This window comes from Gymnoscopelus microlampas, assembly GCF_963454915.1.
Source record: "Gymnoscopelus microlampas genome assembly, chromosome: 4".
NCBI classification, from domain to species: domain Eukaryota; kingdom Metazoa; phylum Chordata; class Actinopteri; order Myctophiformes; family Myctophidae; genus Gymnoscopelus; species Gymnoscopelus microlampas.
The window spans coordinates 5802067-5825325 of record NC_139941.1 but is presented as its reverse complement, the minus strand read 5'-3'; the positions used below and the strand labels follow the sequence as shown (position 1 = coordinate 5825325).

Below are 23259 nucleotides of genomic sequence, written 5' to 3'. Positions count from 1 at the left end.
TGGAACCAGTCAAACAAAATGGTGGTCCCCAGTTCAAATATTATTATTTTGGGGGGTCACGCCCTAGCATCCCTTATTTTTATTTATTTATTTTCACAAATTCTCATAAATGGCATAAAAGAAAAAAAAAGCTGATCTAAAAGCTCAGTAAAATCTTGTAGATCTGCTATTTGTTGCTATGAAACAGGTGTGGCTTGAGATTTTGACTTGTGTGGGCAAAAAGTATGGAAAAGGAAGCTCTCGATGAATGTACTGATGTTGCACTTTGAACTTTGAATATTATTTATTATTTGGAGAAAAAAAAACATTTGAAAAAGAAATACAGTGAATAATGTTGTTTGAAATGAGCTGAAATAAGCTTGCACTTTGGAAACAGTGATAAATGTACAATCAAAAGCAGTTTTTTTTTTAATTTCTTTGTATAAACAAGTATTGTTTACATGACTGATGTCAATGAAGGCGCAAAATAAATGTCAAAGACTTTTGAAATCATTTTATGCATCTAAAGTGTGTCTTTCACTAAAACCCTCATAACTCTGAATCTAAAGAAAAAGGTCTGTTTTTGGTGAAACCAAGCTGTATTCAACTACCTCTAGCTAAAGAACGGAACATGCTATCAACTCACTTCTTTTTTTTCCAGATGAAAGCAGAGATTCTAAGCTTCGTTTTGAGATATTCCATTTGTTTATAGTCATAACACAAAATGTTCTGTGAGTCCTCAAATATGAGTCAGAATGGTCATAATTCCTGGCACTGGCTGATCCTGTTATAGAAAAACCTCTGGCAGTCAATGTGTTAAGCTACTGTACTTTGCAGAACTATAGCTTAGAGAAAATGGCCCAGAGACAGGGATAGAAATGTTAAAATCAGTAAGTATGGGATCCAAACACTGGTGTTCGCATATACAGTACACATATAACAAATATTTAATCACGTGAATATGGGATTATATTATTGTTTAACAAAGTATGTATTAACTTGTAAGTCGAGAAGTATGATTATTTGGCTTTATTCAGTGAAAAAACTGACGATGATGTCATAGACAAAAGGTCACTGAGTTGAGCTGACCGCTAGTTGAACTCAGTCTATCAGTTGTACTAACCATTTGCCTTTGGGGAAAGTCCCCAAGAAGGGACAGGGAGTTCTGAAGTTTTACACATGCTTAAACTGAAGACACTGAAGACACCTGTATACATGTGACTTACCTGCGACAAACGTGTGAATCATAAAGGTAAATTGGCCCTCATTTATCAACGCGGTGCAGCCCAAATAATGGGCGTACGGCGAGATCACCGCACCTTTCGGCATTTATCAACATATCCTGACGTGGGCTTCATCCTACCGTAGGCTGAAATCTCACGCCTGGTCGGGACCAGTTGTTGACTTTGGCTGCACCCATTTATTCCATTCTAGACCTGCTGATCAGCATTGTCTGACTGTCTGACAGGCATCTAGACACATAATCCACTCATAAATGTCTACACTAATAAATAATCGCTGTGAAAATATATCATTTTATAAACTAATTTAAACAAACTGCTTTAACAGTCATTCGGTTAAGCTTGCAGATCTGCATGGTTGCATTGGCTATTTGAAAATAGCAGATCTATAAGCTCACAACAGGTTGCATCGCGACGCGTTGTGAGCTTGTAGATCTAATATTTTCAGCGCAGCAGCGCTTCTGCGAGAGAATTTTCGGGAGCCCCGACCCTCTTTTCATGGACAGTGAGGTCTACAAACTTACAGTAGCTTGTCCTATGTTATGGAATTATGTCATAGAGAGTTATGTAGGCTACACAACCTGGCTGGGTTAAGGATATAAACCCGACGCTCCAATATTAACGTGGCGGCACGGGATCCACTGCATTCCGCCCGAGTCTCATTACTGCTTTATTTAGTGTAACTCGAACACGCACTGCTCGGTATGGGTTAAATAAATGGGTATACAAACGTATTCCAGGGCTACATGCCTGCCTATGTGACAACAAAGATTGTACCGCTACACTACGGATTACATGAAAGACAAAGTTGGGCGGGCGTGTGTGTGTGTGTGTGTGTGTGTGTGTGTGTGAGAGAGAGAGCGATAGAGCGAGAGAGAGAGAGAGAGAGAGAGAGAGAGAGAGAGAGAGAGAGAGAGAGAGAGAGAGAGAGAGAGAGAGAGGCGTGTGCGTGTGTGGCGAGGCGAGTGGGGGAAACTGTTTCTTATTGGCTTTTCATGCTTTTTTTGGGTCGTATTCTGGTTCTTCATGTCGTGGAGTCGGGCGTTTTGACGTGAGATTTATCAAATCTCCGACCTGATATACGTTAGGATCGGCTGTATAGGATCCTTTGAGAAATGTGACTTCGACGTTGGTGTACGGCCGAATATATGGAAAAATATACGCCGGTTTATACGCTGCGTTGATAAATAAGGGCCAGTGTGTCCGAACCCATTTGACCCTGGTTTTCACTCATTCTGAGATGAACCCAGTGAATTTTTGTATAAATAGAGGGTCAATTTTGAGGTAAGCAGGCGCGGAGGAGAAGGTGATTAAATTTACGGCCGGGGGGCTCCCCCCCCCCCCCGGGGGCTCTCTCCGGACTTAGAAAATGTTTGGATTTTGACCTTTTCGGACTTAGGTTCTGAACGGATGATCTCAAGGAAAATAACTATTTTTTGACATTTTACTGACTTTTCACTTTGTTACTGACTGATTGACTAACGACTGACTTTCTCTGGGATGTTGGCTTTTAAACCAATATTCCATTTGTTTGGGGAAACTATATTTTTATCCTAAATTATTACTTTTACAATCATCATATCTTTGAGGGATTTTGGTGTACTTTTTATTTTATATATATCTACCTGTATTTCTACCAAGAGAAAACATACCTTATAAAAAAGTATGTTTTTAATTTTTATCTCTCCTTTCACGAGAACCCTGGAATGATATGGTAAAAATGCACTCGCATATCTCATGGCTGCACACGCATACACACAATCAAATTATTGATACATAAATCACACTTCATGATTACTACGGGAGATAGATGACAGGGAGGATTACCAGACTCGTTAGTATTTTCTAGTCGGGCTAATTCATAAGGGTTGAATTTTAATAACGCTGTAATTTAAAGGTGAGTTAGAGAGGAGGGGAAGTGATACCGGAGTGTCAGGATAGAGATTTGGAACCACTTGAATTATTGGCTGGACTCCGATAAGCCGTTGAGCGAGGATGGTACAAAATGCGCATGCTATCCGGACCCAATTGAGCCTTTTTAAGGAGCTCGTAAATAATTTAAATCAGTGGTAATACATTCCTTGATATAAGGTAAAATGAGGGAAACGAAGAGATAGAAAAAAATGGTCATGGTCATTCCTGTCATTTATTTTCAGAAAGGCAAATCGAGACGAGTTTTGAATAAAGACCTCAGTGGGTGTTCGCCCACTGACAGTGACACTATACTGAATTGTGTATTACTGTTGGGGAACATATTACAGACCGTCGCTATGCAATAGGCTTGTGGGTATAAAATAGGGAGCCCAGCCTTTCGGCTCTCCCCCTTCCTCAGTAATTATGATGTACTAAATAATCCCCGGCTATTTGCGTCAAGGACAAAACAGTGACTTTGTCGGTACATTATTTATTGAAAGGGGTCCACATACTGACCGGACTAATTCTGACCTTTACACTCGCGCTGAACTTAACTAAATTCCTTGGAAGCTATCGGCCAAGTAGCAAACGTTCAGTGGATCCGTGATCTTTAGTTTGACAGATAAACTGTACTGTCAAAACGCCAGCGAGTGAATGACAGTTTGACATATGTCTGTCTCTCAATCGTACCTTAGATAAAACCCTTTGAGCAGAGGGTCTCGTCTCAAAATTAGCTGAGTCCGTGTGGGATTGAACCGGATGGTTTATCTGGGTGTCTGCCAAAATGACTTAAGAAAGGTCTTCGACTGACAGGCCGGGTGACATCTGATTTTAATCTCATACCGCTATTCGCATCATCGTACAATAACACATGAAATGAAACATTATGAAGAATGAGAATACTATGGAATGAAAACAACACAATGAAACAATGATCTAATAATGAATCAATAGATAAACAATGAATGATTTGAATCCATTGATGAATGAATGCATTTAGTGTATGTTTGAATCCAAAGTCAAATACACACTGTTCCTCACTCTGTTGTGTCAAATAGACATCAAATACAAGAGTGTGTTTCTACATGAGAGACACACGTGTGACACTGATATTTACGTCATCACTATGTACAGTATGATACATATTCATATCAAATACATGAGTGTGTTTCTACAAGAGAGACCCACGTATGACACTGATATTTACATCATCACTATTTATGATACATATTTATTACAAATACATGAGTGTGTTTCTACATGAGAGACACACGTATGACACTGATATTTACATCATCACTATTTATGATATATATTTATATCAAATACATGAGTGTGTTTCTATATGAGACACACGTATGACACTGATATTTACATCATCACTATTTATGATACATATTTATATCAAATACATGAGTGTGTTTCTACATGAGAGACACACGTATGACACTGATATTTACATCATCATCATCATCATCGTCGTCAGTATTATGATATATGATACATATTTATACATCTGTGGAGGTTTGTGCAGCGTTGTCTAATCTTTTGTAATCTGATCTAATCTAATCTAATGTAATCTGATTTCATGTAATCTAATCTGATGTAATCTGATCTCCCTGTGGTGATGACTGAATCAAAGAAAAGGAGACTATAGTGAACTGGTGATAGAGAGGATTCCGTGGACCCCTCCTCTGAAAACATGTTGTACCAGGGACCCCCATACAAGATCTGTGTTATTAAAATGTTTCAAAACATATTCTAAAATGTGTTCAAAGATGTATTTGAAAAAGGCAGATCTACAAGTTCACACGTTGTGAGATCTGCAGATCTGCCATTTTCAAAACGCCAATTTCTATATGTTTAACTTTAAACCCTCCCTGGAACCCCCTCAAGGACCCCTGGGGTCCCCGGACCACACTTTGAGAACCGCTGGTCTAGACCCCCGATTTTCAATGTCAGGTCTGGGGACCCCCAGGGGGTCCAAATGGACCTTACAGGTCTGTAACTCTGAGAGTGTACACATGGAACCAAATGGACCCTTACAGGTCTGTAACTCTGAGAGTGTACACATGGAACCAAATGGACCCTTACAGGTCTGTAACTCTGAGAGTTAAATAAACTCTTATAATTTGACAGTGTAGTTTGGGGTCCCAAAGATAATAAATGGTTCCATGTGTACACTCTCAGAGTTACAGATCCTGTAAGACATTGGGGTTCAGGGTTCTGGTAAACATAAATCTTGTCTTCTGGGGGTCCCTGACACAATATATCTTCAGATGGGGGTCCCTGACACAACATATTTCAGATGGGGGTCCCTGACACAACACATTTTCAGATGGGGGTCCCTGACACAACACATTTTCAGATGGGGGTCCCTGACACAACACATTTATAGATGGGGGTCCTTGACTTGAAAAGGTTTGAGAACCACTGCTGTAAGAGTCCATATGGACCCCTAGTGGGCCCCGTACCTGATGTTGAGAAACAGTGTCTAGATCAGTGGTTCTCAAAGTGTGGTCTGGGGACCCCCAGGGGTTCCAGGGGGTCCCCAGCTAAATTATTGAATCAGTTGATTCAGTTACAGATCTACAAGCGGCGACGCGTTGTGAGCTTGTAGATCTGCAGTTTTTCTTATTAAATGTGACTTTAAAAAAAAAATCTCGGCCTATGGGGGTCCCTGGAACAGAATATGTTCATTATGGGGGTCCTTGATATGAAAATGTTTGAGAAACACTGATTTACATATCTCTGCTTTACATTAAAGTGTTTCTGCTCACACAGAAACACTGAGGAGGAGGGGGAGGAGGAGAACCAGAACCCAGCATAGAGAGGTTCAGGGAATGTGTCCCTGAAGGTGTACAGGTGTATCAGAGTGTCCTTTGATATTTTATAGAATGACAGAGTTCCAGCAAAATAGTCTAGATACACTGCTACTCTGTTAGAGCCATAGGAACTGACAGGGAGGACAGTGTGATTACTGTTGTGCATGACAGTGTAACTGTTACCGAACTGTTTTCCTCTACAGTCCAGACACCAGGCCATGTCATTGTATCCAATCTTACAGTCATCACCCCATCCTTTCCTGCTGATTCCTCTGTCAGTCACTGCTATAGAAACCGCATCCCTCCACTCTACCTCCCAGTAACAGCGTCCAGTCAGACCCTCTGAACACAAAACCTGTTTCTGTTCATCAAACCTGTCAGGATGAGGAGGATACCGATGATCCTCATCATCCTCATCATCACGTGTCACCTTCCTGTTGTTTTCAGACAGAGAGAGGTTTCTGTGTGTTGTGTTTGTGTCCAGTGTGAGAGGATGATAATCTGATGAGAAAAACAACAAAGTAAACATTAAACACATCCTTCACTGAGTGACATACACAGACAGTCTCACACACTCACTCACTCACTCACACACACACACACACACACACACACACACACACACACACACACACACACACACACACACACACACACACACACACACACACACACACAAAAGTACAAAAGTACAAAAGTATTGGTATCAAAATATATCAGCTATTTTCAAATGGCATAATTGTATATAGGGTTGAAGTGGTTCATGCATGTTTTGTAATAATAATCTAAATCTATAAAGTAACTGGTAACTAAAGTTTTCAAATATTTGTAGTGGAGTAAAAGTACAATATTTGACTCTGAGATGTAGTGGAGTAGAAGTAAAAGTATTGAAAATTGGAAATAATTTCCACCACTGAGGCACACACGCACTCACGCACGCACAGACACAGACACACACACACACACACACACACACACACACACACACACACACACACACACACACACACACACACACACACACACACACACACACACACACACACACACACACACACACACACAGATGCACAGATGAAACTGGTTGTTGAGGCCGTAGAAATAAACTTTCTTTAAATAATCATTATTTAACTATTTAAATGCTTCTATAAAGCAGTAATTGTAGCTTTTAGTGTCAGGGACCCCCACATCTATATGTATTTGTCTGTGGACCCCCATCTGAAAATGTGTTGTGCCAGGGACCCCCACATTTATATGTATTTGTTTGTGGACCCCCATCTGAAAATGTGTTGTGCCAGGGACCCCCACATGTATATGTATTTGTCTGTGGACCCCCATCTGATTTTTTTTTTGTACCAGGGACCCCCAAATGTATATCTATTTGTCTGTGGACCCCCATCTGAAAAAAGGTTGTGCCAGAACGGACCAGAGGGGCTATGGTTCGCATTTTTTCAGCAGACTTCCATCGTCAATCGATGTTTTGTCTTTTCAAGCAGCGGGTCTAACCGCCCGGATGCTGGAAACAGGCGTTTTGTCGCTACGGAGCAGAGGCGTAATCAGAGAAATGTTACCGAAGCAGAGTCCACTGGGCTCTTTTTCAACCTATTTCCTGATGAAAGAGAAGGGGGGCGGGGGGGTGTGAGGCCTTCTCGGTACCTGATGGCTTGGATCAGGTCCCTGAAAGTCATCGTCCTGCGAGTATTGGCAATGGACACGTTGTTTCACTCGACACGACGAACGGATTGGACAGCGAGGTTGGGTCCTTTGGACACCCACAGTCGCGTTCCAGTCTAGCCGTGACACCAGCGGTTCCGGCGCTACGGCCTCGGAACCAGGGTGATCCACTACACGGTGCTGCCGTTCAGCAGGTCACGGAGCCCCAGGGTTTTAGTGCATTGCTCGAACGAGGACATGGCGCAGTAGCGATAGCAGGGTCTCCTCCGGGAGATAGTCCTCATTGATCTCAAACGCCTTGTATACCATATCGCAGATCGGTCTGCCCTGGACTAAGGGGTCAGTACCAAAACGATGTGCTATGCCAACAAACAAGGAGACTTGGATCCCCTTGTGTTGGTTTGCTTGGCGTGCGTAATGACGCAGTGGAGAATGTCACTCCGAGTTCTACCACACGCCATCTGGGCACGGAGCCTCCTTAGGTTCAGGTTGGGCTTGCTGCCCAGGAGTGGTCGTCAGTGCGGGAAACGGTCACGCAACCTCCGGGGTGTGGACCTTTGCTGCTCACTGAGACCCGGGCCGCCCGCTCCAGCGTGGCACATGCGGGGGTCGGGAGTCACTCCTACCCCCCGCGACGAGCCACTGACTCCCCTGTGGTCCGGAGACGTCCTGGAGCAGGACGGGGTTGTGGTGTCCTGCGGACGCCCCTTGGCGCTAACACATCAGCGTACAAGTTTGAGCTCAAACGGGCTGCCTGCTGATGTGGCCACCATTCAGGGTGCCAGGGTGAGTTCCACAAGGTCTCAGTATTTGTCATACTGAGGAACAGGTGGAACATTTTTGAGTCCTGGTGCGATAGACGCTCGCCTCCAGTAATAGCCTTCCAGGCGCCTGTGGCCAGCGTCCTAACTTTCCTGCAGAGCAGGATCAACCAGGGCCTGTCTTTCTCCACCGTCAAGGTGTACTTGGCAGCCATCTCCGCTTGCCATGTGGGGTTCGATGGCAAGTCAGTGGGCCTTAATTCGCTGGTGCAGCGTTTTATGGCCGGAGTGAAACGGGCCAAGCCGGTCAACAGGCCTTTGTTCCCTAAATGGGACCTGGTGGTGGTGCTGGACGCACTCTGCCTTCTTCCTTTTGAGCCATTTGAAACTATGAATCTGAGGATGATCAGTCTCAAAACGGTTCTTCTGGTGGCCCTGTGTACAGCTAAACGAGTTGGCGACTTGCAGGCGCTCTGAGGAAGCCCTGACTGTATGCAGTTCTCAGGTGACGGCAGGAGGGTTTTGTTGAAAACCCTGACTTGGCCTTTGTCCCTAAGAATGGCGTGATCGCTAGGGCCCCAGTGGAGTTGGGGGCTTTCCATCCTCCAGCGTTTGGTTCGGCAGAGGATATGAACCCTACAGTACATTATTAGCAACAGGGGAAGGGTGATTGCAATTAAAAGTGATTGTTATTTTTATTTTTTGTAAACATAGAAAATAATGCAGAGTCCTTAGGATGAATTCAAAAGCAATTGTTTCTTTAAACACAACTGTGTTTCATGGTGGAAGTACAATATAAGGCATTTTACTTAAGTAAAAGTAGCAATACCACAATATAAAAATACTCTATTACAACTAAAAGGCCTGTGTTCAAAATGTTACTTGAGTAAAAGTACAAAAGTATTGGCATCAAAATATACTTAAAGTACCAAAAGTAAAAGTACTAAAATGTTTTAAAGTAGCCGATCTAGCTTGTAGATTGGCTATTTTCAAATGGCCGTGGTATAAAATATGGCTAAAGTGGTTAATATATATGTTTTATAATATAACAATGTATATCTGCAAAGTAACTAAAGCTTTCGGATAATTGTAGTGGAGTAAAAGTACAATATTTACCTCTGCTGATGTAGTGGAGTAGAAGTAAAAGTGCAGTAATACTCCATTAAAGTAAAATAACACCTCAACATTTTTCCCAAGGTTCTGGGCAACCCAAGCAGGGATCGTTCCCAGACCTCCAAATACAGAGAACAATTCATTAACCACTACACTACCGGTACAGTTGATATGATGGCTGTATGAGATCACAAGAATGTTGAGCCTATAAAATTAAGACAGCACAACAGAAATATGGTTAAGGTCATTTAATTGTTAAGAATTTGACCTCTCTGAACAGTTACATTACTCTAGAGTCATTGTGTCAACTAATAACAGATCATATTGACCTACAGTACCATTTTGATTGTTTGACAACCAACAACAACAATTCTATTTACTTGATGTAGCCAGTAGCCTTAGGGAATATAGGCTGTAAACTAAAGGCATTTAGTGTTGTTAAAGGATTATGCATTTTATTAGGTTTTATTTATTTTTTGTAAAGGTCAAATAACATTAGGATTTCTATTTAAAGAGTAGCCTACGGTATAAATATAATTGTATAGAGCTGAGTTATTTGTAGACTATAATGAGTCTTTACTGTCTAGTCAATGTTTCAAAGTCATGCCATGTCTATCTAAATGAGTGTCAGCCAGGAATGTCAAAATTAGATTTTATTTGCCACTTTGATCACACATGGATGGAGTTTAGATCCCAAGGGGATGGTTGTGTTATTTAAAATGAGCTAGTTGTTGGTTGTCAAACAATCAAAATGGTACTGTAGGTCAAGATGCATTTTCTTATGATCTGTTATTAGTTGACACAATGACTCTACAGTAATGTAACTGTTCAGAGAGGTCAAATTCTTAACAATTAAATGACCTTAACCATATTTTTTAGCAAGTAACTTGTAACTGTAGGGGATTCCTTTTTAAAAGTAACCCTCCCAGACCTGGAGACCTGACAGCCTCCTCGACAGGATGTGAGCATTAGCATAACCTGTTTTGGCTTGGTAGATCAAAATTCACTTCAAGATCCCCGCCCCCTTTCCTCAAATCTCCCTCTCACTCTTCCAATCCAAAAATTAAAGCAATCCTGTTTACCAGTTTAAACACTATAGGCCTATCTTTAAAGTGGCAAAGATCGGCTACTTTCAAAGATTTTAGTACTTTTACTTTTGGTACTTTAAGTATATTTTGATGCCAATACCTTTGTACTTTTACTCAAGTAACATTTCACTGTTTCAGCTGGAAGTGATATGCCCCATTCTGTGTGTAGTGTTTTGTGATCTCATACAGCTATCATGTCAACTGTACTGGTAGTGTAGTAGTAGGGCAGTTTCGAGGCTCCGTGAGCACCCCAAAAACACATCTCTTAAACCTGTTTTTTTAGGACCCTAAAGGTGTCTAGTTATGATTTCTGCTTGTTGCCCATGTCAACTAATGGCCCATGGGGTTTATTTTTAACCCTTTCCGACACCTACCCCCAACCCAAACCATAACATGGAGATAACAGAGAATACCATAACTCTTGAAGTAAACAACATACAGAAACAAATGAACACTTTTTCTATATCATTTTGACCCAAGGAATTCATTAAAGTAGTTTTTATTAAGATTCAAACACATATTGACTCTATTTCAGGGCAGAAACTGCCAAAAACTAGCAGAAAATGTTGAAATCGTAATGATCACATCTATATTTCTCTTTATACTAAACTTTTAAGGTGTATTCTTTTTTACCATATGTTTTTTAGGACCATTATGGTGTCTAGTTAAGATGTATTCTTGTTGCCCTGGTCAAATAATGGCCCATGGGGTTCATTTTAACCCTTTCTGACACCTATTCCCAATCAAACCATAAAATGGAGATAACAGAAAATACCATAACTCTTGAAGTAAACAACCTACAGAGACAAATTAATACATTTTTCTATATCATTTTGACCCAAGGAATTCATTGAAGTGGTTAGTATTAAGATTCAAGCACATTTTGACTCTATTTCAGGACAGAAACAGCAAAAGATAGCAGAATATTTTGAAATCACATTTATATTTCTCTTTGTACTACATTTTTAAGGTGCATTATTTTCTACCATATGTCTTTTAGGACCCTAAAGGTGTCTAGTTAAGTTTTAATCTTGTTGCCCTGGTCAAATAAGGTCCCATGGGGTTTATTTTAACCCTTTGTTACACCTATTTCCAACCCGAACCATACAATGGAGACAATAGAAAATACCATAACTCTTGAAGTAAACATATAGAGACAAATGAACACATTTCTATATATAATTTTGACCCAAGGAATTCATTAAAGTGGTTATTATTAAGATTCAAGCAGGTCTTGGCTCTATTTCAGGACAGAAACGGTAAAAAAACTAACAGAAAATGTTCAAATCACATCTATATTAATCCTTGTATTAAATACTTAAGGTGTATTCTACTTTACCCCATGTTTTCTTATGGTGTCTAGTTAAGATTTCTTCTTGTTGCCCAGGTCAACTAATGTCCCATGGGGTTCATTTGGTGACCATTTTAAATCGATGTCCACAGGAGTGGCGTTTTCATATCTGAACCAGACAACGTACAAAGACAAATAAACCCACTTTTTCATAGAATGTTTACACCAGGAATCTAATGGAAAGGTCACTGACATGGTACAACCATTATTTATTGGTGAAAAACACACAAATATCAAATTCTGGCTTATATCAAAACACAATTTCACTGATCAGTATCATCCATCTCATCATCAAACTCCTCCTCTTCCCTCACATCATCACTGATGACACCAGCAGCCAAGAGGTCAATGAGAGATAGGGGCAGAATTGGCCCACAAGACCAGATAGGCTCCAAAATCCCTCCTTCTGTCTTCTGCCACCCCTGACCATCATAGGATTTAGGCCTCCAAAAGATTGGCTCAGCTGCTCGCTTGTAACAGGTCACTCTATAGTTCACCCACTGGATGTGGGGGATGAGTGTGTCCTGGCATGGGGGCAAGCGAGCTGGTCCACGCCTCAGCCTCTACTGCGCCTTGATGGAATCAAGACCACTCTTGATTCCATCAAGGGCGCAGTAGAGGCTGAGGTGTGGACTTTCTGAGAAATTCATAGTGCAAGGTCAAGCCACCAGGAAACCCCAGGACTTTAAGTTCTTTCTGGGCAATGCGGAAAATATGCGACAGCTCTGCCAGTTGATGCTCAAGGTCTGGGGGAGTAAGGAGGCAGCATCCCGGCTGGCAAAATGTGAAACAGCTGCTCTCATCGTGGAAGGAACAGCTCATAAACGTGTGGCATTAGATTGAGAAGTGAGTTGATTGATCAATACCTATATAACTTTGGTGAGTTCTTGTGTTAGCAGATTTGCCTAGAATGATTGTTGATGTTAATGACGACATCAACCTGCTCATCTACCTTGACACAGGCACAGGCAGGCACCGTCAGCTGGTAAATGTCACGGAGCTAGCAACCTCTCTTGGGCAGCCATACTGTAGCACCCTGCTTGGGTACCATGTATTCAGTGATCAGGGCTGTACTAGTTCCTTCAAGGGCAAGGTGGCACCACTCAAAAAGCTCCAGAAGAACCCCAAATTTCAAAAGGCTTTCAGGTTGGTGTATGATCATCCTAACAATATTTAATGATGATGATGATAAGAGGGAAGAGGTTGAGATGGATGATACCGATCAGTGACATTATGTTTTGATTATTCAAGAAAGTTATATTATTCCTAAAAAAAAGCCAGAATTTGATATTTGTGTGTTTTTCACCAATAATGGTTGTACCATGTCAGTGACCTTTCCATTAGATTCCTGGTGTAAACATTCTATGAAAAAGTGGTTTTATTTGTCTTTGTACGTTGTCTAGTTCAGATATGAAAACGCCTCTCCTGTGGACATCGATTTAAAATGGTCACCAAATGAACCCCATGGGACATTAGTTGACCTGGGCAACAAGAAGAAATCTTAACTAGACACCATAAGGGTCCAAAAAAACATGGGGTAAAGTAGAATACACCTTAAGTATTTAATACAAGGATTAATATAGATTTGAACATTTTCTGTTAGTTTTTTTGCAGTTTCTGTCCTGAAATAGAGTCAAGACCTGCTTGAATCTTAATAATGACCACTTTAATGAATTCCTTGGGTCAAAATTACATATAGAAATGTGTTCATTTGTCTATGTATGTTTACTTCAAGAGTTATGGTATTTTCTATTGTCTCCATTGTACTGTATGGTTCGGGTTGGGAATAGGTGTAACAAAGGGTTAAAATAAACCCCATGGGACCTTATTTGACCGGGGCAACAAGATTAAAACTTAACTAGACACCTTTAGGGTCCGAAAAGACATATGGTGAAAAAAGAATACACCTTAAAAATGTAGTACAAAGAGAAATATAAATGTGATTTCAAAATATTCTGCTATCTTTTGCTGTTTCTGTCCTGAAATAAAGTCAAAATGTGCTTGAATCTTAATACTAACCACTTCAATGAATTCCTTGGGTCAAAATGATATAGAAAAATGTATTCATTTGTCTCTGTAGGTTGTTTACTTCAAGAGTTATGGTATTTTCTGTTATCTCCATTTTATGGTTTGATTGGGAATAGGTGTCAGAAAGGGTTAAAATGAACCCCATGGGCCATTATTTGACCAGGGCAACAAGAATACATCTTAAATAGACACCATAATGGTCCTAAAAAACATATGGTAAAAAAGAATACACCTTAAAAGTTTAGTACAAAGAGAAATATAGATGTGATCATTATGATTTCAACATTTTCTGCTAGTTTTTGGCCGTTTCTGCCCTGAAATAGAGTCAAAATGTGTTTGAATCTTAATAAAAAACTACTTTAATGAATTCCTTGGGTCAAAATGATATAGAAAAATGTGTTCATTTGTTGCTGTATGTTGTTTACTTCAAGAGTTATGGTATTCTCTGTTATCTCCATGTTATGGTTTGGGTTGGGGGTAGGTGTCAGAAAGGGTTAAAAATAAACCCCATGGGCCATTAGTTGACATGGGCAACAAGCAGAAATCATAACTAGACACCTTTAGGGTCCTAAAAAAACAGGTTTAAGAGATGTGTTTTTGGGGTGCTCACGGAGCCTCGAAACTGCCCTACTAATAGGTTATTAAAAAAAACTCTTGCAATAAAATAAAGAATATTTGGAATATTTTTTAAATCATTCTAACAACACAAATGCTCCCTGGCACAAAACATGTTCATGAAAAGATTTGAGAACCACTGGTTTAATTATTATTATTATTATTATTTTAAAAGCCTAAATAAGCAAGTACCTAAATAAGCCTAAATAAACAAGTACACTTTATAAATAAGCCACACAAAACTACCAATTTTACAAGCAACTTTACAGAAAAAGAAGCCCAAAGTCGCTTATAATAAGCCGACATGGCAACGCTGATGCTCGCCTCGCCTCCATTCCAACAGATGTTTACATGTTTGATTGTGTGCTGTGCTGTCATGCTCGTTTGAGCTTATATGTGTTTGGGAATGTTGTTGAAGGTTATGTTATTTCGTCAGCTGACACCCAAGCCATACTACATTTATTTGATATCTCCGACGTCTGAACACTTGCTGACAGACAGACAAGAGTCCCTGGCTGTTTACTCAGTGACCGTGAGCCACCCAGGTTAGACAACGTTTCTCAGACTGGACACATAGAGAAACACAATTTAGCTGTTAGCTCGATCTCATTGTATTTAAGATACCCATGCCATGCTGTTTCTTTGATATCTCGACATCTGATCTCCAACAGCTTTTCCTCCAGGTTGGAAATGTGTGCAATTTAACTTTTTTTGATTTAACGTCTGAAACCTTGGCATTGCATCCGATAATGCAGCACTGTCGTACCATTGCTAAATTAAAGCAACAGACAAGTTAGAGATAGATAATAATGTACACCGTCTACTTGCTGGACAACAAACACAGGACTACAGACTACACTACACTACTCTACACTTGTGGCAGCTGTCAATCTACTCCCTCAAGATGGCGGTGAAAGTGGGCTGATTTAACGGCGTCTCGACCATGTTACGTCGCTATGCCCGGAGCCTATAGGCAATCTACAAGCTCACAATGCAGTCGCTGTGAGCTAATGTGTCATGAAGCGACACATTGTGAGCTTGTAGATCAGCTATTGTTGTGTTTGAATATAGTCGATCTACAAAATCACGATGCTATGTTGTGACCATTTCTTTCAGACCATTTATTTTTGAAATATTGCTGAACTACTAGCTCACAACCCATCAAAATGATGCGCATTGTGAGCTTGTAAATTGGCTATATATGTTGTTCAAAATATAGGAGATCTACAAGCTCACAACGCGGTGAGCCTCGGAGCGTTGTGAGCTTGTAGGTCTGCTATTTTTGCCTCACAACACTGTCGTGCAACTAAATGTACCTTAAATCGGGCCTCAAGGTACGTGGGTAACTCCAAAACAGAAGGAGTAGTAGTAATACAGAGCATGGTGGACGTCAGAGAAGGACAAGTGGATTTTGAAGGCAACATGGAGGAGAATGAGGAGAATACTAGACAGGAAAGAGATGAAAGGAGAATGAAGAGAATACTAGACAGGAGAGAGATGAAAGGAGAATGAGGAGAATACTAGACAGGAGAGAGATGAAAGGAGAATGAGGAGAATACTAGACAGGAGAGAGAGGAAAGGAGAATGAGGAGAATACTAGACAGGAGAGAGATGAAAATGTCAACTTAAGAAGGAAGAAATAAAGAAAGTTCGATTTGAAGTTCAAATTAGCAGTGGTAAAATATGCAGAGCAGCACTCTGGAAGAAGCAACTGCCAGCTAGCCTGGCATTGGCCAGACTGATAATGTGGATTCACACTCACGTTCCTCCCGGGTATCAGTCTGGACTTCGGCCCATAGGGAGCCAGTATGAGAAATCAGAAAATGATCGGGCCAATCAGTGACTACTTTTCAACTGCTGTCCGTACAACAGTGTAAAGCATCAAAATCATTTTCTGATTCAGTTTAACATGGATCTGAAGCGCGTTAGAGAATTGAAGAAACAAAAAAGTGAAATGACTTTTCAGGCAGACAATGTCTTTGAATGGCATCACTTTTCAGGTGGAGGGAGGAAGAAAATTAGTGAGGAGCTGGAAAGTAACTTGTGTCAGTGGATAAACTGAAGGGAAGAAATTGTTTACTAAGAAACAAATTGGTTTATGATGATGACGATTAGTCTACCTAGAAAGGGGTTAAAAGTAGCTCACATCAATATCTGCAGCCTGAGAAATAAAATTAATGAAGTAGCAGAATTATTATCGCTGGGTATACAGGTATTAGCAATATCAGAAACCCACCTGGATGACACTTTTAATGATGAGGTACTGGGTATTCAGGGGTATAATATTTTTTAGAAGGGACAGGAATAGATATGGAGGAGGAGTGGCGTTTTATGTACAGAATCATATTCCAGTCAAATTAAGACCTGATCTAATGGCTGCAGATATTGAAGTGATTTGGCTGCAAATGAATCTACCACATGTAAAACCCATGTTTATAGGATGTGTATATAGACCACCAAGTGCAAGTATGGATTATCTTAATGAACTTTGTTTTATGTTAGATAAAGTATGTGATCTTGGTCATGAAATATATTTTTTAGGTGATACAAATATTGATTGGAACTCTTCAAATTGCCCACTTAAAGAGAAGCTTCAATCAACTGCTAGAACATGTAATTTAATTCAGATAGTGGAAAAACCAACAAGAGTGTGGATAAGGAGTGATGGTGGTAAAAGTGAAACATGCATTGATCATATTTTCACAAACTGTAGTTATTTATGCTCTAAAGCATTATCCATACCAGTGGGGTGTACTGACCATAATTTAATAGTAGCTGTAAGAAAGGCAAAGGTGCCCAAATCAGGACCGAAAATTGTTTATAAGAGATCAATGAAAACATTTAATGAAGATGTATTTACAGATGATATTAAAGATATGCTGGAGGAAAGTATTGGACAAAGTAAATCCAGACGAGGCACTTGAAGTCTTTAACACATTATTTGTACAAATTATTGAAAAACATGCTCCTATTCGAAAATACACAGTAAGAAATCTGAAATCACCCTGGTTGGATAATGAACTAAGAGAAGCAATGAGATTGAGAGATGAAGCAAAACAAGCAGCGATCCTATCAAGTTTTGAGTCTGATTGGCAAATTTATAAAAAGCTAAGAAATTATGTTACAGCTCAAAATAAAAAGAAAAAACAATTGTTTTATGAGAACAAAATAAAAAATGTGAAAAATGATAAAAAGAAAATGTGGAATGTTGTAAATGACATGATGGGCAGAAAACCAAAATCTTGCCCATCATATCTTGAAGTGGATGGAAAATATTTGACCAAGCCAGTGGACATTGCTAATTATTTTGGGAATTATTTCTATTCTAAGATCAACAGCTTTAGGAGCAATATGCAACATGCAAGTATAAACCCCTCAACTACTTTAATTGAAAAATGATGAATAATAAAAACTGTAAATTTAAAATAGCAAAAGTAACCGTTAATGAAGTTGAGTGTCTGCTTAATAAATGTAAAGATAGACCACCTGGAGTTGATGATATAGATGTGAAATTTCTCAGTTTGGTGGCTAATTTTATTGCTGTCCCTGTTTGTCATATTGTTAACTTGAGCATTGAGAAATGCATTTGTCCTCAGGCTTGGAAGATTGCTAAAATCATTCCACTTACAAAAACTACAGCTGCACCTTTTTCTGGTACAAACAGTCGACCTATAAGCTTGTTACCAGCGTTAGGAAAGGTAATGGAGAGAATTATCTTTCAACAAATACAATTTTATTTTGATGTAAATGGATTAAATACAGAATATCAGCATGCCTACAGGCCTGGTCACTCGACATGTACGGCCTTGACACAGATGACCGATGATTGGCAATGTGAGATTGATAATGGAAGATTGGTGGGGGCTGTTTTACTTGATTTTAGTGCAGCGTTTGATTTGATAGATCATCTGTTGTTACTGGATAAACTCAAACAATATGGTTTCACTGTCACTGCATTAAATTGGATGGAGAGTTACTTAAGTGACAGAAAGCAGACAGTTTTCTTTAATGGTAGTTTTTCAAATGTAAGTCAGCTTAATTGTGGAGTCCCTCAGGGAAGTTGTTTAGGACCACTATTGTTTTCAATTTTCATAAATGATCTTCCGTTAGCTCTACATAAATCCCAAATCTCAATGTATGCAGATGACTCGACCATATATGCTGCAGGAATGAAAACAGATGAGATTAAAAATATTTTGGATAATGAATTAAAGCTAGTAACAGAATGGGTAAAGAATAATAAACTTGTACTGAATATTGGTAAGACAAAGTGTATATTAATGGGATCAAAGTATCAGATGTTATCTAAACCAAAATTGAATTTGAATATAAACAACATTCCAATTGACCAGGTACAAGAAACAAAACTCCTAGGTATTACTTTCAACAACACTCTATCATGGTCACATCATGTTGATAATACTGTGAGCAAGATGGGACGGGCTGTCTCAGTTACAAGAAGAATTTCTAAGGGACTGCCACCAGATGTCATTAGACATGTCTTAAACGCTTCTGTCACAGCTTGATTATTGTTTTGTTATTTGGTCTAGTGCCTCAATGATGGATATTAAGAAACTACAAATTGTTCAAAATAAAGCTGCACGTTGTGCGTTAAATTGTTCCTATAGAACTAATGTAAAAGACATGCATGACAGTCTGAGATGGTTGTCTGTTAGTCAAAGGGCTACTTATTGTTTAGTTAATTTTATTAGAAACATAAAAGTTACACAATCTCCAGAAATATTATATAAAAAGTTATTAAAACATTATACTCATCATGAATATCAAACAAGACATGCAATTGAAGGAAGGTTGAATTTTCCCAAAGTTAAGACATCTGTTATACAGAAAACTGTTATGTATAGAGCTATTGTAAGGTGGAATTCATTGCCTAGGTATATTGTTCAAGCCAATACAAAAGAGGGTTTCAAAATTATGGTAAAACAGTATCTTCCAATATTTCATGAACTTTACTGATTTTGTGTTTAACCTCTGACATCTTATTGACTTGTCTGTTATTAACATGAATATGGTGTAGGAAAAAAGTTTGGCTACTTTTTTTAATCATGAAATGAACAAAATTGTTTCAAATGTATTTCTGAATTTTTGTAAGTGAACTATTGTCTTTGTCTGTGTTTGTATCTGTAATGTTTGTTGAGTATGATGTGTATGTTGGGTGTTGGACCCCAGGAAGAATAGCCATGCTTAGTGCAAGTGCTAATGGGGATCCATAATAAAGTAAAGTAAAGTAAAGTAAAGTAAATAACACACGCATGGACAGAACCTCAGAGTCTCCTGGACAATGATTCGAGGGAAGGTGAAGGAGTTGTACTCCACAGCGAGTGACAGAGAGATAGAGAGAATAAGGTGTTTGGGGCGACTACCGGGTGGCTTATTAGATTGCTCCAACGTTACAATTTTACCCTCAGGAGGAGAACAATTGTTGCTCGGAAAAACGCTCCCATTGAGAAGATTGTAAACTTCATCATCTTCTCCAGTCGCCAGTTGGAGAGCAAGAAGATCAATGTGAAGAATATCATCGTCATGGACGAATCGGCTGTCTGGTTTGACATGATGGGTGCCAGTATAGCGTGTATATATATGGCATATATATGTATAGCAGTATAACGCACCGTCTCGCTCAAGACCAGCGGTCACGAGAAAGCGTGCATCACGGTGGCTCTGGCAGCCAAAGCGGACGGGACAAAGCTGAAGCCTTTCATCGTGTTTAAGGCGGCCGTCCGCGATGTAAAGGCTATGCAGAACATCCTCGAAGCCGTGATAACTTCCTCAAAGAATAGGTGGTTCAACGACGACCTGAAGAAGGAATGGCTCCAGAAAGTGGTGGGAAAATCTACTTTGGACCAAGGCTGTGTGCATGTGCATGAATATGATGATGAAGATGATGATGAGTGGCATTGAGATAGCTTCAGTATTTTGTTGCTGCTGTATTGTTTTGATGGTGGTGGGGTTGTTGTTTTATACTGTACTTGGTACCATTATTTCTATTTTATGCACTATTTTACGGTATTAAAAATGTATCGTAGCTTTGATTTATAGTTTATTTTATTAAATTATTTATTACAGTATTACCGTAGACAATATTTGCACTACATGTTGATTTTTTTACCTCTTGTTTACAGACAGTATCTTGTAACTACTGGCATGTTGATGCCTTGGCTACCGTACCTCTTGTTTAAAGTACTGTAGAGTATAAGTTGTTGTTTAGTTCTATGCTTGTAATATGTTTACATTACCGGTATGCCTTATACAGTAATGTTGCACTAAAACAACATGCTGGACAGAAACTGTAACCAAATAATGGTATAAATAAACTAGAAAAAGTGCTCCTCGGAGCACAAGTCTCCGCCAGGTCAGGTAGGTTACTGTGGCCTCCTGGTGGCGTTATAATAGGCCAATGTGAAAAGGGTGGCATTTCTTTTTAGGCCTTTTACGGCAATTGGACACTGCATTCATGATTTGAGGCATTTTGTTCCAAAAATGTGTTTTGTTAAATTAGACCTGCTGGTGGCGCCATAACAGGCCAATGTGAAAAGGGTGGCATTTGTTCCTCGGCCTAGTGGGAATGTGCGTGTTAAATTGCACAGCAATCGCACACTGCGTTCATGATTTGAGGCATTTTGTTCAAAACGGACCAATCCTGCAAACTTTGTAAGTCAATGTTAGCCAATTAAGATGAAATATGAAATATCGGACACAAATGTCTTGATGACATGACTATAGAGATACTGTGTACAAATTGCGTGATTTTTGGACAGAATCTGAAGGAGTAAGAGCAAAAAAAATGTTTTTCAAAAGTCGGCCTCCTGGTGGCGCTCTAAAAGGCAGATGTAAAAAATGCAGGGCAAAGGTTGTTCCTTGGCCTCTAGGGAGTGTGCGTGCCAAGTTTCACGCAGATCGGTGCAGTTATGAGTAAAAACGTGAATCGGCCTGTTATAGCGCCACCATGAGGCTGATTTGAAAGTTTTGAAGTGCCATTTTTTCCTTGGCATAGTGGGAATGTGCATGCACAATTTCACGGAAATCGCACTTTGCGTTTATGATTGGAGGCATTTTGTTCAAAACGGACCAATCCTGTAAACTTTGGAAGTCAACCTTAGGCAATGAGAATGGAATATGGGAAATGGGACAGATCCGTGTTGATCACATGACTATAGAGATACTGTGTACCGATTTGCGTGACGTTTGGATAAGAAGACGTTTGCACAAATTGGCCTCCTGGTGGCGCTCTAATAGGCCCATGTGAAAAATTTGGGGCAGAGGTTCTGAATTGGTATCCAGGGAGTGTGTGTGCACAGTTTCACAGCGACCGGGCTAACGGTGCCGGAGATTAGTCGCTCGCAGACAGATGGACGGACGGACACACGGACGGACGGACGGACGGACGGAGGGTACAACATACTCTCTCGCCATGCCTTCGGCCTGGCGGAGACAATAAGTAAATAAAAGTCTGTTGCAAATATCCGCCTGGTTCTTTTAAACGTCTGGGATCCAAATCACCCGGGCTACTATTTATAAATATACAGATCAGCATTTTATGAAGTATAGCTGATGCAAAAGCTCACGTGTCATGATGTGAGGGGTTTTGAGCTTGTAGATCGGCTAATGTTGCTATGTTTGAAATAGCCAATCTACAAGCTCACAATGTGTGAGCAAGTGAATGAGTGGGTTTCTGTTATTTCAAACTCCCACATAATTCTATTGACTGACTTAAGCTCTCAGCCAGGGGCGTCGCCACGGTGTATGACCACCTTTTTTGACCAACACACACGCACCCAACATCAAATCAAGCGTTGTGACTGTGAATTTATAGTGTGTTACTTCAATAAAACAGACAACAACCCAGGTAGCAAATCATGTCAGATTTCTACTGTGGCGACGTCTCCACGCCCCGCCGACCGAAGCGTCCGCTCATCGGGACCCGACGTCTCCACGTGCCGTCCTTGATCAGCGTTTACCGTGCGCAGCGCCGAGCGCCCACCCGGCGTAGCGTTGGCGGGCGGACGCGCCAGCGGCCGAGTAGTGTGGCGCTGTCGTATATGACCCCCGCCCCATTTATTGTAAACCCCCCTCCCTCGCACATATTTATATATAAACACATTGAATAAAGGAGCACAGATGTGAACTTATTTTTTGTCCTTTTTATTAAAATAGTGAAAGAAAATTACAAATGCATAAACCAATCACAATTGTACAAGGCAGGATGATGTACACTGTAACAAATATGAGCTCAATTGAACTTGAAAAAGTAGGTTCAAAAGCTGCCTTGAAATTTCAAATTAAGACAACCTCACTATTGACTTTGTTTCAACTCAGATATTCAAGTTTAGAAAGTTGACTCAACTACAATATTCAAGTTGTCTCAACATTGTTTTGTAAGTTATCAAAGTTGATTGAATTTGAAAATTCAAATTAAGACAACCTCACTATTCACTTTGTTTCAACTGAGAAATGCCAGTTTATAAAGTTGATTCACCTACAATATTCTAGTTGTCTCAACATCGTTTTGCAAGTTATCAAAGTTGATTGAACTTAATAATTCTATATTATCAATGCAAATATAATAATAATCATTATTATTATTTCCTTACCTCGTTGAACAAACATATATTTCTATATCATTATAACTCACAGCTTCAAGTTAAAATA

The 23259-nt window shown here is 39.9% G+C and overlaps 1 protein-coding gene across 1 annotated transcript in view; it reads right to left on the bottom strand.

Moving 5' to 3' along the window:
* Window positions 1-6067: 6067 nt before the first annotated feature.
* The window catches only part of LOC311043906 (nucleotide-binding oligomerization domain-containing protein 1-like), a gene marked incomplete at its 3' end in the record, with an annotated part of 78137 nt that continues 60945 nt past the window's right edge, over window positions 6068-23259 (bottom strand). Inside the window, exons 12-13 of the mRNA XM_084055330.1 lie at window positions 6200-6460; window positions 6068-6090 (exon numbers count right to left, since the gene is read on the bottom strand). Of these exons, the coding sequence (XP_083911456.1) occupies window positions 6068-6090; window positions 6200-6460 (284 nt within the window). The remainder of the gene's footprint in view (window positions 6091-6199; window positions 6461-23259) is intronic.